The 15,517-nt window shown below is 31.4% G+C and overlaps 1 protein-coding gene and 1 long non-coding RNA gene across 13 annotated transcripts in view; one reads left to right on the forward strand and one right to left on the reverse strand.

Annotated features, from left to right (window-relative positions):
• The first annotated feature begins 499 nt into the window (after window positions 1–499).
• On the forward strand, window positions 500–2,450 carry LOC108001464 (uncharacterized). Its single transcript, XR_009831430.1, has 2 exons — window positions 500–698; window positions 965–2,450. It is a non-coding gene; the product is annotated as an uncharacterized LOC108001464 (long non-coding RNA).
• A 1,009-nt stretch (window positions 2,451–3,459) lies between these two features.
• LOC108001458 (dual 3',5'-cyclic-AMP and -GMP phosphodiesterase 11) overlaps window positions 3,460–15,517 on the reverse strand; it is a 61,205-nt gene continuing 49,147 nt past the window's right edge. For 5 of the 12 annotated variants that reach the window (XM_062080467.1, XM_062080464.1, XM_062080465.1 and 2 more), the window contains 14 exons: window positions 12,492–12,732; window positions 10,433–10,805; window positions 9,246–9,620; window positions 8,501–8,749; window positions 8,249–8,359; window positions 8,072–8,169; window positions 7,905–7,968; window positions 7,572–7,807; window positions 7,367–7,466; window positions 6,830–7,278; window positions 6,333–6,738; window positions 6,135–6,218; window positions 5,688–5,967; window positions 3,460–5,345 (listed from right to left, as the gene is read on the reverse strand). In XM_062080467.1, the coding sequence (XP_061936451.1) occupies window positions 5,800–5,967; window positions 6,135–6,218; window positions 6,333–6,738; window positions 6,830–7,278; window positions 7,367–7,466; window positions 7,572–7,807; window positions 7,905–7,968; window positions 8,072–8,169; window positions 8,249–8,359; window positions 8,501–8,749; window positions 9,246–9,620; window positions 10,433–10,805; window positions 12,492–12,700 (2,922 nt within the window). In that variant the 5' untranslated portion in view covers window positions 12,701–12,732 and the 3' untranslated portion in view covers window positions 3,460–5,345; window positions 5,688–5,799. Of the gene's footprint in view, window positions 5,968–6,134; window positions 6,219–6,332; window positions 6,739–6,829; window positions 7,279–7,366; window positions 7,467–7,571; window positions 7,808–7,904; window positions 7,969–8,071; window positions 8,170–8,248; window positions 8,360–8,500; window positions 8,750–9,245; window positions 9,621–10,432; window positions 10,806–12,491; window positions 12,736–15,517 lie in introns of all 12 variants that reach the window. The other 7 variants (XM_062080468.1, XM_062080466.1, XM_062080460.1 and 4 more) reach the window with 5 other exon arrangements.

A 15,517-nucleotide genomic window follows, 5' to 3' on the forward strand; every position in this document is an offset into this window, starting at 1 on the left:
AGTGTAGGCAGCAATATTTCAAAAAGAATGACCTAAACACCCTATCGAATATTAACGTCACTACTTAACAATATTAGCTCCACCCACACATAAAGTACTTAAACTCATAAGACTGAACAAACAGATCGAACACGAAGATGAAACATAGTAATCAAGTAATTCATTCATAAATATTAGTTTATTGGACAAAATTTATAATCAAAATTATATATGATAATATATGATACTTTTATAATTATATATAATAATTTCTTTCAATAACTAGTCCTTTTCAATAACAAAACTATCGAAAGATTTGAAAAAAAATTATTTCGATACTTCTGAGAAGATAATTCTAATTAAAAAAAAAAAAAATGATAAAATTTGTTTCGTATATATCGAAACGCTTGTTATCCTTGAGATATTAGACAAAATATAATATAAAGCATATATAGTTGAAAATTTAAAGCTGGCCCCGGCATTGTACTTGAACGATCTTGCTCTATAATAGGATGAATAGTGATATAGAGCGTTAAGTCACGACCATTCGGACATTGGCCATCGTTTATTTATGCGCGGATGCTCGCGAAACATCGAGCAGGTGATCGACGTCGTGATATTGTCAGTTCCTTTCGCAGTTCGATCGATCTTCTTCCAAGTTTAGTTCTCTATTCTCGAAGTTCGAAGGAATTTCCTCGAATTGTCGCGTAGCTCAATAGGTAAGCAAGAAACACTTTCTCATTGTCTCGGGACATTCGAATTGCAATAGGGAATGTAAAATTTCGATAATTTTCGACTCGTACGCGAGAAGTTGAAGAAAGTGGCGCTTCGATCGCTCAATTTTCACGAACACTCGCGATTAACTTTCATTCTTCTTTCGAATCCGATTTTTAAGAAACTTTTCCACAATTTCGTTACAGATCGTTATGGATTTATTGTTATTGATTGAAAGAATCGTTTTTTTATTTCTTGTACTTCGTTGCAGATATCGATCTTTTGATATATCGAACAAATCATTATGGTGGACGTTGACATAAAACTCTCGAGAAGCAACAAGAGCCAAGCCTGGGGCTTTCGATTATCCGGAGGAGCTGACTTTGCTTTTCCGTTGACTGTCGTCAGGGTAACGTATCGCACGTATACATAAAAATTAACATTCATTCGAATCGTGACACGCATACAAAATTTGCTTAATTTCCATTAATATCTCGTATTATCGTACGATTATAAAATCTAATACATCATTCTCTTGAACTCGAACCGCGGATCACGCGATTATTAAGCGTAATAGTACGCATTTGATGCGTATTTAGAATAAATTTTCGCGTGAAATATTCAGATTTCGTGCTTTAGAGATTTTTATCGACACCACGATTCGTATCGAATCGCGTAACCTCGTTTTCCCTCGGCCTGAATCCTGTGCTCGGTCCAAGGGAATATCGTTCTCAGAAAAGGAAAGGAATCATTAATCGAATCATAGATGAGAAAAATACTCGCGTATTCCTTGAGAATATTTGCAAATTCTGATCGACGATCGTTTTATCGTTTGTCTGGATTATTTCTTTTCCCGCACTTTTTTTTTTGTTACATACTGATTTCGAATAAGGATTAATTTTCTTTCTATCGAACGTGAATCTTGTAAATTATAATAATTATTATGGAAATTTTTAGTTTAGTTTTCAATTCTAGATAATTATTTTGATATAAAAAATAATAATAATCATGTTTACGTAAAATGGCCATTGCTATTTATTTGATTAAAATGTACTTTCTTCTTTACAAGGTACTCCTCGGAGGATTAGCCGATAAGGCGGGTTTACAAGCTGGCGATATAGTGGTCAAAATAAACGGGGAAACTGTGCAGCATTTGAGGCACGTCGAGGTTCATGATCGCTTTGTCAAAGCTGGAAACGAAATTACGCTGTCTGTCCTGCGAAATTTAAAATTCGAACGAAAAGTTTAACGAAAATGGTTATTGACACGTGTCTTGCTATAAGATATCGAGCGAACGATACGATCCTATCGAAAGAATTATTTTAACGTTGAATAAAATAATGTACCTTTTTTTCCAAATATTTCCTCCATCTTGAATTAAGTTAGTCGTTAATATATACCTATATATCTTATAATTGGAAACTATAATATAAATATTATCGTTTGTTGGCCGATCTTCATGATGCTTCTGGCATCGGTAATCAAGGTCTGTTAAAACAGGATTGCAACATCATGTTATCGTTACGTGTCACCGATTGACCCACATTGTAAAATACAATTTGTCAACTATTGATCCGGCCTCGTCTACGATCTTATCTTTTATAACAATGAGTCATCAATTTGTTGAAATGACATTTTTAAATATAAATTTAACTAATCGCTATGTTTTAATGATAAATCGAGATCCGAAAATTATTTTGTAGACTTGTATCAATGGACGAGATATAAGAGAGTAAATTAAATGGAATTTTATCCCACGTTCTATAATACATATCGATCAAAAAATTACAATCTTTGGTATATATGCTATGATTTAGAGCGGTGAGTACGGAAATTATATTCAATTCAGCGACAAAGATTGATAAAATCAAGAGATTTTAAAAATAATATCTTTAATATGTTCTTTTGTAAATATTTTTATGTATTACATACGTTAGATTGTATAGATTTCATAGATTTTTTGATTGCTACAAATAATAATAAAGTTAATTATAACATCAAAATCTCTTTTTACTGTACGAATAGTGAATACGTGTAGACAAAGAGAACAAATAATTGAAGAAAGATGGAGATATAGTAAAAATTGTGGAATCAGCGCCATCTCCAGAGTGCCGCAAATGAAACTCAATACACAAGGACAGAAAATAATAAAAGAAAGATAGAGATAGAGCGAGAATTAGCAATCAACGCCATCTCTTAGATATTAAAGGAATTTTTTCAAAGAATCTTTTTAGAAGTGTTCAAGAGATGGCGTTAACATCCATTTCTCGTTCTACTTTATCTTACCCTGTCTTTAAAGAAGATGTTTATAATCCTCAAAAGATGGCGCTAATATCCAATTCTCGTTCTACTTTATCTTACCCTGTCTTTAAAGAAGATGTTTATAATCCTCAAAAGATGGCGCTAATTGTTAATTCTTATACTATCTCTATCCTTCTTCTGCTATTTTCTATCCTTTCTTTATATGTTTCATTTACGGCACTCTAGAGATGGCGCTGATTTTCAAATTTTTATTCTATCTCTATCCTTTTTCTGTTATTTGTTTTCTTTGTCTAGACTCGTTCTTAACGCGTAGACAAAATGTAGGATATCAATTATGATACTTTTATCTTTTCTTTTAGAACTATACTGTATCTCAATGTTTAATGTAAAAAATATTATATATATAATATGTAATCATATTGTGAAAATTAAAATTAAAATCAAATTTAATTTTAAAAAATTATAAAATGGGGAAATTAAATAATTAAAAACAAATTATAGATATATCACATAATTTAGTCTTGTTTTAATATATTAGATGTTGTTCAGTATAATATATGACTCTCATACTATATGTTAAATCGTAACATAAACATACACGCTAAACAACTCGATTTTGACGTATCAATAATTTACACGAAAACTGTACATTGCATCGCTTTTATCGGTGTAACATTCATTCATAATATAACAATCATACGCAATAAACATTTTTTTTATCACACAATTCTTACACCATTTTGCTTCTCTTATAGCGTCACGCAATAAAATCGAGAATTTATTAACGATTTTAAAAAAAGGACACTCTTCTTTTTAACAATGAAAGGAACATATATAAAATACGGACTATCATTATAAGTAACGATCACACGCGAACGAATTCTGAAATGCTTTCGTCTTCGCAAAGCTATATTTTTATTTTTAAGAGCAGATATGTTAACTTTGCAACAAGTAAAATATACAATTTGTGAAAATGAAATGAAAATGAAAATTAAATGAAAATTTATAGAAATTGATTTTAAGCGATATAAATATACTTTTTGCACTCACAAATATTTTAACCTTTAATAACGTAGGTACGTTAAACGTTTTAAATAATTTATAAATCACTGTTTTATATTATGTATAAGTCACAATATTTGGTTATATTAAATCACAGTGATATGTCCTGTATTCAATAATGATCTTAAAAATCCAAAAGTAAAGGATACATTATCATAGACAAACATCATTTTCTTTAAGTATCTTTTAAATGCTCTTCATAGAAGCTTTGTGCGAAGAGGAAAACGATTGTTTGAGTTTAAACGATGTTAAAAAACATTCAAGATAAGCAAGATAAGCGACGAAAAAATTTATTCCCGTCACATCTAACCACTAATTATAATAATTAGCACGCACAACAGCATTTAAAATCATTGCCATATCGAGTAATAAAGATCACGACTGATCTTGATGTATAAACGTACACTTTGGTTTACGAATACATTATATAATTACACGCAAGACTCGATTCTTGGTCGGACGAGTCCATAAATCGGAGACAATTCCCTGTAAACGCGATTCCAAGACAAGAGCTGAGAGTTCTTATATCTATGTAATTATTGAGGAATTATCCGTCTCGTTAATTGAAGACCTGTAGCAGTTTTGTTGATAAACGAGATTCAAAACATCTCGATAACAGTAAGTAATCTTTAATTATATTTACAATTTCGTTTCTTACAAATTTAAGAAATCATTATTATATAGAATATTATATAATTATCGATGTTTCTTATTAACAAAAATAAGCACAAATCTTATAGCTTAAAATACTGTAAAAAAAAAAAAAAAAAAAGAAAAAGAAAAAGAAAACATTCTTTAATTCGGTAATACATTTTTGATAATACGTATTTTACTTTACGTTACGATATTCTAAATTTAATAAGTGAACGATATTATTATATATCTACATCAATAGCACCGTCATTTTATCCTTCACGCGAAAATTTTAATGGATCGTTATCCAATTACTATCCGCAATAAGTATATTATAATATTCATCATCAACATTATATTTATACTTGAAAACATAAAATGTGATTGACCACAGGTCTTCAATTCGTAATGTAAAATTCCATACGAAAAGAAAATCAATTCTCGTTGCGATTCCTTCGGTATTTTCGCATATTCTATCGTCCTTCTTCTTCGTCCTCTCTGGACATCAAAGATCTGCCATAGTAAGTATACGTACAATACGATCAGGTACAAGAGTAGCATCTCGGGGTTGATCTGTTTTATTACCGAAGAGAGGACGAAGCACAATTCGTCTTAAATTAATCATCTTCAGCCTCCTTGATTGATTTTTCTTATTTCATCGACGAACAGCATATAAAACGTACATGATAATCTTGCTAAAAACAATGTTGTTTTTCTTTTAATATTCGAAGAGCGGAACAAATTATTCGCGTTTAATTTAAACATAAATAATGTTGTAATGCAAATAGCATTCGCAAACGATCGAGACTTACATCAATAACCCCTCAATCTAAATAAATTTTTTCAAACTACTTTGAAAAATTATTTCCTTTGCAATTACAACGCTATGAATCGATGCGAAGAATATTCCATCACTTTTTATATAATTAATATATTGATTAATATAAATTAATAAATGAACTCACAGTGCATATAATACCTATGAAACAGTATCGAGACAATGCAAAGCTTTTCAAATATATGACAATGGTCATTACCTGCTGCTCTCTTTTGTCATCGTGTTTTGTTTGTTCCCCGTTTTAAAAACGAGTATTTATCCATGTACAATTGTCTCCATTTCATATTTTCACTTCCCCATTGAAATAACAATTACTGATCCGCCTGTTCGCAAGTTTCTTCGGTATCGGATAATGTCCTGTCATGATTCGTACAATTGTCTGATTTACATTTGGATTCCGCTATCTCAAGCCAATGTTGTTTATTCTTTCTAACACCTTCGACCAACGGTTCCAATTTATCCGACAATAAAGCGAATGCCTATTTGGAGAAAATTATTTTATATTTAAAAACATTTGTTTTTAGTTTTACAAAATATATTTTACACGTTGAAAAAAATTTTAAATATTAGAAACAAGAACATCATATGATATTTTACATAGCGCTCAAACGGTATTTTACTGTCGATATCGTAGAAAGCTAGTTACCTCGTAAATAGGGAGGCAAATCGAATCGATGAAGCCAACTTGCATCATTGGCAGTTGGTCCTCTTTCTCCCTGTTCATAATGTCCTACAATATCATACGAGTAATGATGCTAATTTTCACAAATATGTTAGGCAGTCATCAATATATGCTGACTTATGTTATGATTGAATTATTAAAGTTTAATACATTAATACATACAATAGGAGTAATATTGAGAGTCCGCCTTTCGATATCTCCTTGTTCAAAAAATTCACTGCTAACTAATTCCGCCACTCTTTTCTCAACTTCCCAAGGTTTAGTTATCGCCGCCAAATCACATACGGTCATCAACATTCCCCTCAAAAGTTCTCGATGATCACTGTAAGCCCAATTATAGCCACCACCTTGAGCTAGATTAAGAAAAGCACCCCTTTTTCGGAAATAAACTGCTAGGTCAGTAGAAAGGATTGCTTCTTCGAGAACTTTTACCACACGAGAATATTCTTCTGGAGATAAATTTGATAAAATTTGATTTCCTTGACTACTCAGTATCATGAGACATTGATCAAAATGATGATGTTCCATCGTTGATGTTGAATAGAGTTGTGCTAATGGCGAAGATGCTCTTAAAAAAAAAAATATTCCCCTCTTATTAATGAAATTAGTCACAATGGAAAATATTTTTTCTACATACATTTTTTCCAAACTATACTTACTTGATTTGAAAAGAATTATTCGTACCACGATGATCCAGATCATGACACAAACAGGCAATAATCAATGCAAGACATTCAATTTCTCCAAAAATTTTCCACCATTGCGTGGCCTGAACGATAATAAATTTATTGTTTATTTTTATCATAACTTTATACAATAAATGTAATATATTTAATTCATTAAATTTTCTTACAGTTAAAATGGCAAACATCATTTGCGCAACATTGAACGCATGACGCCAATTATGATATGTGACATTTCGGTAATTCTTTTTTACACTAAGAAGCCAACGACAAAGGACATCGTAATCAATATGAAAACGTTCGACGAAATCAAGATCTAAAAACATTCGAAGACACGCTGTTAATGTTTGGTCGTCTTCCATATAAATGTCATCGAACTTGAAATCGTGCAATTGAAAATGCGCAGCAGAAGGCACTCTTAAACCCTGAAATTTAATTTAATTAAATGTATGAATTTTATAAATTAAATATTTTATTCTTTCTTGAACATTTTAACGTAAAAATCGAACCTACTCTTAATCTTTGTGCATCCTCCAGTGATGCAGAAGCATGATAACTAAGCACTTCTAAAGTAACGCTTTGTTTGGCCATTGCTATCACAGCTTTTTCATACCTGAATAAATTGCAAAATAAAATTAATTTTAGAAAATTCGCTCATTCCAAACGATTAATTATAATTTAATCATATAATTTAATCAAGTTTTTTTTACATATTTACATATGTGTATTGTGAATTCCCATGCCGCAGAAAATAGCAAACGCCTCGACAAAGTTCTCATCATTCTTTGTAAAAGCAAGGTCGTCGAACTTGTTGATCAGTTGAATAACACCAATAATCTGACCCGAGGAATTCTTGATAGGCATGCAGAGAATAGTACGATGTCTAAAACCAGTGCCATCATCTACGGAGGGATCGAATCTTGGATCTTCGTAGGCGTTCGGTATATTCACGGTCTAAGAAAATTTGATTAAAATAACTCTAATTATAAATCGTCGATCACATCAAATGTAATATTAACTGTATTACTGATCGATTAATCGGAACATTTACCTCTCCAGTTGTAGCAACGTAGCCGGTGATGCCGACATTTATAGGGAATCTGCTCTCGAATGGACTGCATGAACAAAACCGAATACATATAAGGTTTCCGAGGAAATTGAATTATTGCTGGTAATTGAGTGAAGAGAAATGAGAACGTAATTACAAACTTCATTCACCTAGTGCGAGAATCTGAATCCTCGCCGGTGAGGTCATTCGCCTCGAAATCAAACACTCGTGAGAAACTGCCCTTTGATGCCTTATGCACGAGGAGAACCTGTATAAAATAGGCTTACGTTAAAGCTTTTTTTGTTTCCATTTATTTCATTCACGAATGAGTCGTGTAAAATGATTACCTGTACTCGTTGACACTGTATCAAGGATTGTGTATGGGTCAAAATCCTGAATACCATATGCTCTATTGTGCTCTGTTCTTCGAATATCATCCTAGCTAGGTCTAAAAGAACCTGGAATGAAAGAAAAAAAATGTGTAAAATTAAAAATTATTTGACACTGAAATGATAAAATAAAGAAAGAAAATGAAAATATCATAATTAGAGAGAATGTAAGTAATTTTACAAAATTTGTATCAATATTTACTTACTGACCTGATTTCTTTTAACCTCTAATTGACTTTTTTCATATAGCTGCGCATTCCTTAATCCAATACCACAGAATTGCAAATATCCAGCAAAAACTTTTTCGTCTTGCGCAGTAAATTGACTTTCACCACCGAGTTTGTTGATTACTTGTGCAACGCCGATAACGTCTCCGTTGCAATCCTTTATTGGCATGCATAAAAGGGCTCTGGTTCTATATCCCGTCAATGCATCAATTTCGCGATTGAATCTTGAATCCTAAGAACATCAAACATTTAATAACCTTGTACGATACTAATATGTCATATATCATAATAGATAACATTTTAGAGAACGATTTTATTTAAAAATCTTAAAAAAATTATAATTTAATAATAATAATATATATATGTATAATTTATACATATATAATATATAAAATACTTCATAAAGTTTAAGCAAATTTAAACATATTTAACGATAAGTTGTCTATTAAGAATTGGAATTTGAAATCTGACAATTTTGTTAACGATTACGTACATAATTAGAATTTTAATTGGAATAATAATCATCCATTTTCATACAACATTACTATCCATAATTTTAAATTTTTACAACTTTACAACTTCAAGAAAATCTTTCCAAGATAAAAAGTATATCCATAAATTTGTTTGACAGATAAATAGAAAAATGTTTCTAAAAAAAATACCATATATGTAATATTTAACAAAGAATATTTGTACATGACTTTTTCACAGATAAATAAAATTCTTGCCTTGTAAGCATCTGGTATGTTAACAGGTTCCCCACTTTCGGCAACGTAACCAACGATTCCCGTGCCCCAGGGAATTTTGATCTCATCTTTTTTCTCCATTTCGAGTAGCGTCGATCTCGAGCACACGTCGAACAACTTAGAGACTAGACATCTGCTTCTCGAGTATCCACGTTGCTCCGTTTTTCCTGGATTCCCATTATCGTTTGGATTGTTCGACGTGGAGTCGTGATTTTGCGAGGACGGCATGCAACCACCGCCTCTCTCCCCCTGCACCAGGAACAAGGAACCACGATCCGCGTGTAACAAGGTACTCACGTTTTGCAGGATCTTGTGGCACAATGATCTCACATCCAATTCATTACAGATATCCTTCACCTACAAAATTCAAGGTGATCAGAAACAAAATATTCTCGAATCGAAAAAGTTTTCTTTATACAAAAATTTCAACACATAGATGCTATTTTTTTTTTAATAAATAATAAACATAAGTGTATAAATAATATAATAATAAATAATATAAAAAGTATATAAATGATAAATATAAATATGTATATAGAGAAAAAAATTACAAATATAAGATAGGATAGAAATATTTATATAAATGATTGTAATTGTATTCCAAATAGTAATAAAACACTTTTTCATAACAATTATTATCTTTCTTTTGTTTAATTGATATTTCATGTTTCGTTGAAAATTCTAGGCATGCTTATTAAAGTAAGATATACTTTAATTTATTTATATCATGATTTCTAAGAAATAGAAAAGTTAGGTTATTTTGTAATTATAATTTTAATATCTCAACGAAAATTTGAAGTATTCGTGTGCTTGACAATGATATGATAAGAGAAAATGATAAATTGATAGAAATATGAGATACTCGACTAATAACAATATAATTAAAATTTCTCAAAGATTTTAAATGCGAATTATAAAGATATTATCACGTTAATTACGATTATAAGAAATCCAAAAAATACAATTTACATATACTAATTAAATATTCGTTTAAATTATTTTCCTTGATCGTTTCGTTACATTTAACATTAATCTATTAATTTTATATAACTTATTTCATCCCATATATAAAATTCCTTGTGATTTTTCATTTGATTCAGGAAAATCCTTTTTTCCCCTCGTTTTATCTAATTTTCCATTATTTCTCCGATTATAATTTCAACTCGTACCAATTCGAATATGAGGTCTTTCTCGTCGAGATGCCTCAACTCGTGTCTGGACCGTCTCTGGGGCCTGCCCGCGTTTCCGGAGCCAACCTGCTGACCTCCAGGTTGTCCTGAATCCCCGGGCGAAACGCTGAGGAACGTGGGCGTCCCGTCGATCGTGTTCACGATCGGCTTTAGCAAACCGCCGCGCTCGAACTCGTGTGCCGAGATTTTTCGTACAGGAGTGGTGGCACCTGATCCGCCGGATCCACCACGGCCAGAGGACGACGTGCCACCTGCATGGGTCGGGCTGGACAATTCGACGCAGCTGCTCGACGAGGACGTTGGCGTCGCGTGTGAGACCAACCACATGTCTACCGTCTGTCTCGTCACTTTCCTGAAATGGAGAATTTGTTATTACTATTATTGTTGTTATTATTGTTATATTATATTTATTTATATTATTATAATTATTATTTATTATTTATTTTAAATTTTTTTTTTGGTAATTTGTTTATAATAGATAGATGTAAGAAAGAATATGAAAGAATGGAGGATGCGCTATTATGATTTAAATTTCTTTTTTTTTTTTTTTTGGAAGTAAAGGGAAATACATGTAAGAAAGATAGATGTAAGAAAGAGTATGAGATTCCATATGTATAAAATGATTTTCTATTAGGAATTTAATGAGTTATTAGGAATTTAAAATTTGGAAATTTTTAGAATTGTAGAAGATACCATGATTTTGTTCTGAATGTTTAAAAATTACTATTTTAAATTTAATAAATTCGATCGTTTTTTAAGAAATAAAGAATTTTTGTAGAAGAGAAATACGAGTGGATTTAAAATTTATAAATTTTTACGAATTTGGATTTCAATTTTGAAATTTCTGGCAAGGGATCTGGAAGAAAACGTCCTTTTTCTATCCTTTTCGCTTACCTTTTACTTTCTGTTTACGATATATTTAATGGAAGAAAAAGTTTGTATGAAATATAATATTGTTATGTGAAAGACTATTGAATTACGTCTGCCAGGTCTGCGAAACTTGTATCGTTTGAAAGCGTCAAATTGAATTCGTGGTGACTTTTATACCTTCTATTCATGCCCTTAATATCTTTTTAAACGAGTATATCCGTGGAATCGAGCAATAAGGAGGAAATTACGAGAATTACACGAGAACAATCGATAGATATAACAGAATTAAATGATAGATGATTATAAATTTCATTAGAAATAACATATATATATATTCCTTATAATTAAGGAAACTATCTTAAGAAGAACTGGAGTGTGAAAACAGAAACATAAAACGCTTATTAATCCTTTTTTTCCATTTGTAATAACAATTACAAGAAATTCAAGATAATGTATAAAGTAAAAACAATAAGATACTCCTTTATTATCAAAATTTTTGTTAAGCTCAATTACCTGCCGTGCATTTTAATTCTATTGTTCATTATTATTTTTTTTAATTCAATGTAATCACATTAATATCTCAAATTCGCAACATTGTTAATTTATTCATATTCCTAAGACTTTGCATTATAATTTCCTTACATATTGACATTTGTGATTGATCACTGAATAATCCAACTTGTCAATCTATGCGCACCTGTTGAAAAATTCCAAACAAACATGTAAACAGACTACTGTGTAAAGAATTTGAAAAAGCTTAGCGGAAGAAAAGAAGTACGTTCTCACCACGAAAATACGGATTTAAATTCCAGATGTACAACGTACCTAAACTAATCATTTTACTTTATCATTTTAATTATCGACTCACTACATAACATTTCATCTCTCGCGATAAAGATCGAGTTAACTTCCAATCAAGATAAATTAAATCAACTCCTTGCATAAATTACTCGCTCTGACTGTTTCAACAAATAAACGGAATAAATTTTAATAAATATTTCCTTCGGTATAAAGAGAGAGAGAGAGAGAAAAAATTCCTTCAGAAAGAAGCTCTAAGTCTCTCCTCTGGATCGAACGTTGTTTAACAACACTGCAAAATTCATAATTAATTAATTAATCTCGAGATTGATAATCTTGTTGGAAATAATAAACAAGGACAACAACGAACCTGAGAAAGTAGTCGTTGACAAAGTCGGGATGTTCGTCGAGCCATGCCTCCATGCGGGCGTATTCCGGATCGTAGACGGCGGAAGTGGAGGAATAATAACCACCGGTGGATTTTCCATCTTGCACCTGTTGCAACGTCCCCTGGCCGGCCATAGCGGTCTGCACCCCTTGCATCCCCTGCACACAAGGAGCTGCCGTCTCCGCCGTCATCCTCGGTTCTTCGATGCTCCGCAAGTGCAGGCCTACTTGACAGACAAATTATTAATCATTGCGTGATCTTTTAACGTTAAAGCATGGGCCAAATTCGTTGTTATAATCTAATCTGGTGATATAAGAAGTTGATGAAGAAGTGTTAAGTTGTTTTTGGAAAAACAATTTGAAAGAGTGAAGACATATAGGTTAGGTTATCGATGATGAAATTATCGAGATTGTTTTTCATATGTAAAAATTTGAATATGTAAAAAATAAATAAATAGTTACATTACTGATAAAATCGTGTGGGAGCTGCAATAAAAACGACCTTGAAAAGTGAAACGTAAGAAAAAAAAAATCGAAAGTGAATGTAAAAAAATTTGAAACTTGGTTCATCGAACATTACAGATATCTCGTATAATTATTTCGAAAACTTTTGTTTTGATACCTTATTTCATTTAAGAGATATCCTCTTGTAATTCAATTACGTAACTGATTTAACGAACAACCAGCATCGTGATCAAAACTTTCTAAAACAACTTCTCGTTAAAACAAGAAGATTCAACGCTGTAAATATTTCGCCTTTGATAACCAGTAACATTATCTCGACATGTTCGACTCATTCATTCAAACCGCTGTTAAAAAATCAAAAAGACATGTAAGAGAGAGGTAATTCCACAAAAACGATTCATAAATATAAAAGTTACGGAGAATTTTTTTGTAATGTTTTATCCTCGTCCGTTTCCCAATTGATTAATTATACGATTAACCTTTCACAACTTTATCCGCGACACGACGTGTATTAATTCAATCGATTCGATATTTCAAATCGATATCGATCCCTTTCGATTTTAATCACTTTTTAACATTAGAAGTTAATCACAGATATTTAAACGAATATTTGCCACGATATGACCTCGTTAAACACTGTCGAACGTACAACGAAGATGGAATATAAATTGCAAGTAGCAATGCCGGAAATTCCGAGACGGCATGGCGTCGCGATCAAATTTATATTCGTTCCACGATCGATTGACTCAACTTTTCGAAACGTTTTATTCGTTGTCCACGTTGGCCGTTACAAAAAAAAAGAAGAAGAAGAAGAAGAAGAAGAAAGATTACAACGCAATAGAAATTTACAGAAAACAATTCCTTCGATTCGATTCAATCCGATCAGTTCGCAATTTTTATCGATATATTTTTTTATCAATTTCCATACGTACACGTTTAAAACGCGTAAAATAAGGTGGAAGGAAAACGAGACGTTTGGCTGCAACAGCCAACGATTGTTCCTCTTCGCGCTCAACCGGTATAAAGGCATCATAAATTTTACGACGTTATTTTATGCACCATAAAACAAAATCGAAGAATACACCGCAGATACAACACACCACGTATTTCACGATTTTACGTTTAGAAAAATTTCGCGAAAATCTTACTCGTACCGACAACGAAAATATTTCTTTTATCATCAATTTGAATAAAATTCAATAGAACGATTACGAATATTTTTCTACCTATTTTTTATTATATTATTTCGACGATATGATAAAAATTTAAAAATTTATACATATATATAAATTAACTGGATTATTAAATTAAATTAATATTAATGGTTCAAGAAAGAGGATATTTTTTTATCAATTTGAATAATTCAAATGAATGATACGAATGATATTTTCTCACATTTATTACTTTGGACAAATTTAAAATGATAAATTGGCGGAAAGACTTCTTCATTAATTCGAGATGAAAACGTAATGTTCAATTTATCTTGACAAAGACTAATAGAGAACGTGGCGCATTTTTTATGCATCTTTTACCGTGAAACAAGAAACGCAAAATGACGATCTCCTTGGCTACTATAAATTTTTAGGTTATGAAGGGAAAAGATCCATCCGTTGACAGAATGAATAATGATGTTACGCGAAGAAGTTAAGCTTTCACAACTTTTTTAAGACGTTAGAAGAAGGAAGAAGATTTTGTAAATAAATCGTGTTTTTACACGTCGCTATCGATCGGCAATTGGAAAAATTGACAGCGCGAATGGAAGTTGCAGTAAATCGATTAATACGATCCCACTAGTTACGATACCACTAGTTACTAGACGATATCACTAGTTCGTTAGTTTAATACGAGAATTCGTTCAGGATGAATAATTTCATAGATCCTCTATCAGAAGCTCGTTGGAAAAAAAATTGATGAATAATTGTTTCGCGCACGATTTAATATTCGTGTCGTGTGTGCGATAATATGTGATTCGATACTACTACGTTTGTCAAAAGAATGTTTAAAAAAAGCGTTTTACTACGCGCGATACTTTTACGACCCATAAGAAGATTTCAGATTTTTTTTTTTTATAAGTAATAATATTCCCGACTGTATTTCCAACTTACTCGCGCGAAAATACAATTTACAAAAAGGAAATTAAGATTTTTCATTTTGCACCGTGTAATAATTAACTCGGACGTATACGTATTTACAGTGAGTTAAGAGATATTAAATTGGATCGTAAATTCCTTGAAAATTTTCTTTTTACGATGCTGCAGGGAACGATAAACAATATTGAACGTAAAAATCTTTAAATCTATTAAATATTTATGGATAATAGAACTATCCATAACGCGAAGAAAATTTTTCAAAATTATATTAACCGCGTCGAAAAATTGAAATTGAGTTTCCAAATAATTTCCAGAATTTTAATTTTAATTTCCGAATTTTAATTTATTACTCGTTTAAAAAAAAAAAAGGAAACGCATCGATGACATTTTTGTAAATGCACATCGTACACCTCTCTCTCTAGAACACTGACAACGATAACGTGAGAGATATATC

The sequence above is a fragment of the Apis cerana genome, linkage group LG10 (genome assembly GCF_029169275.1).
Source record: "Apis cerana isolate GH-2021 linkage group LG10, AcerK_1.0, whole genome shotgun sequence".
NCBI lineage: Eukaryota > Metazoa > Arthropoda > Insecta > Hymenoptera > Apidae > Apis > Apis cerana.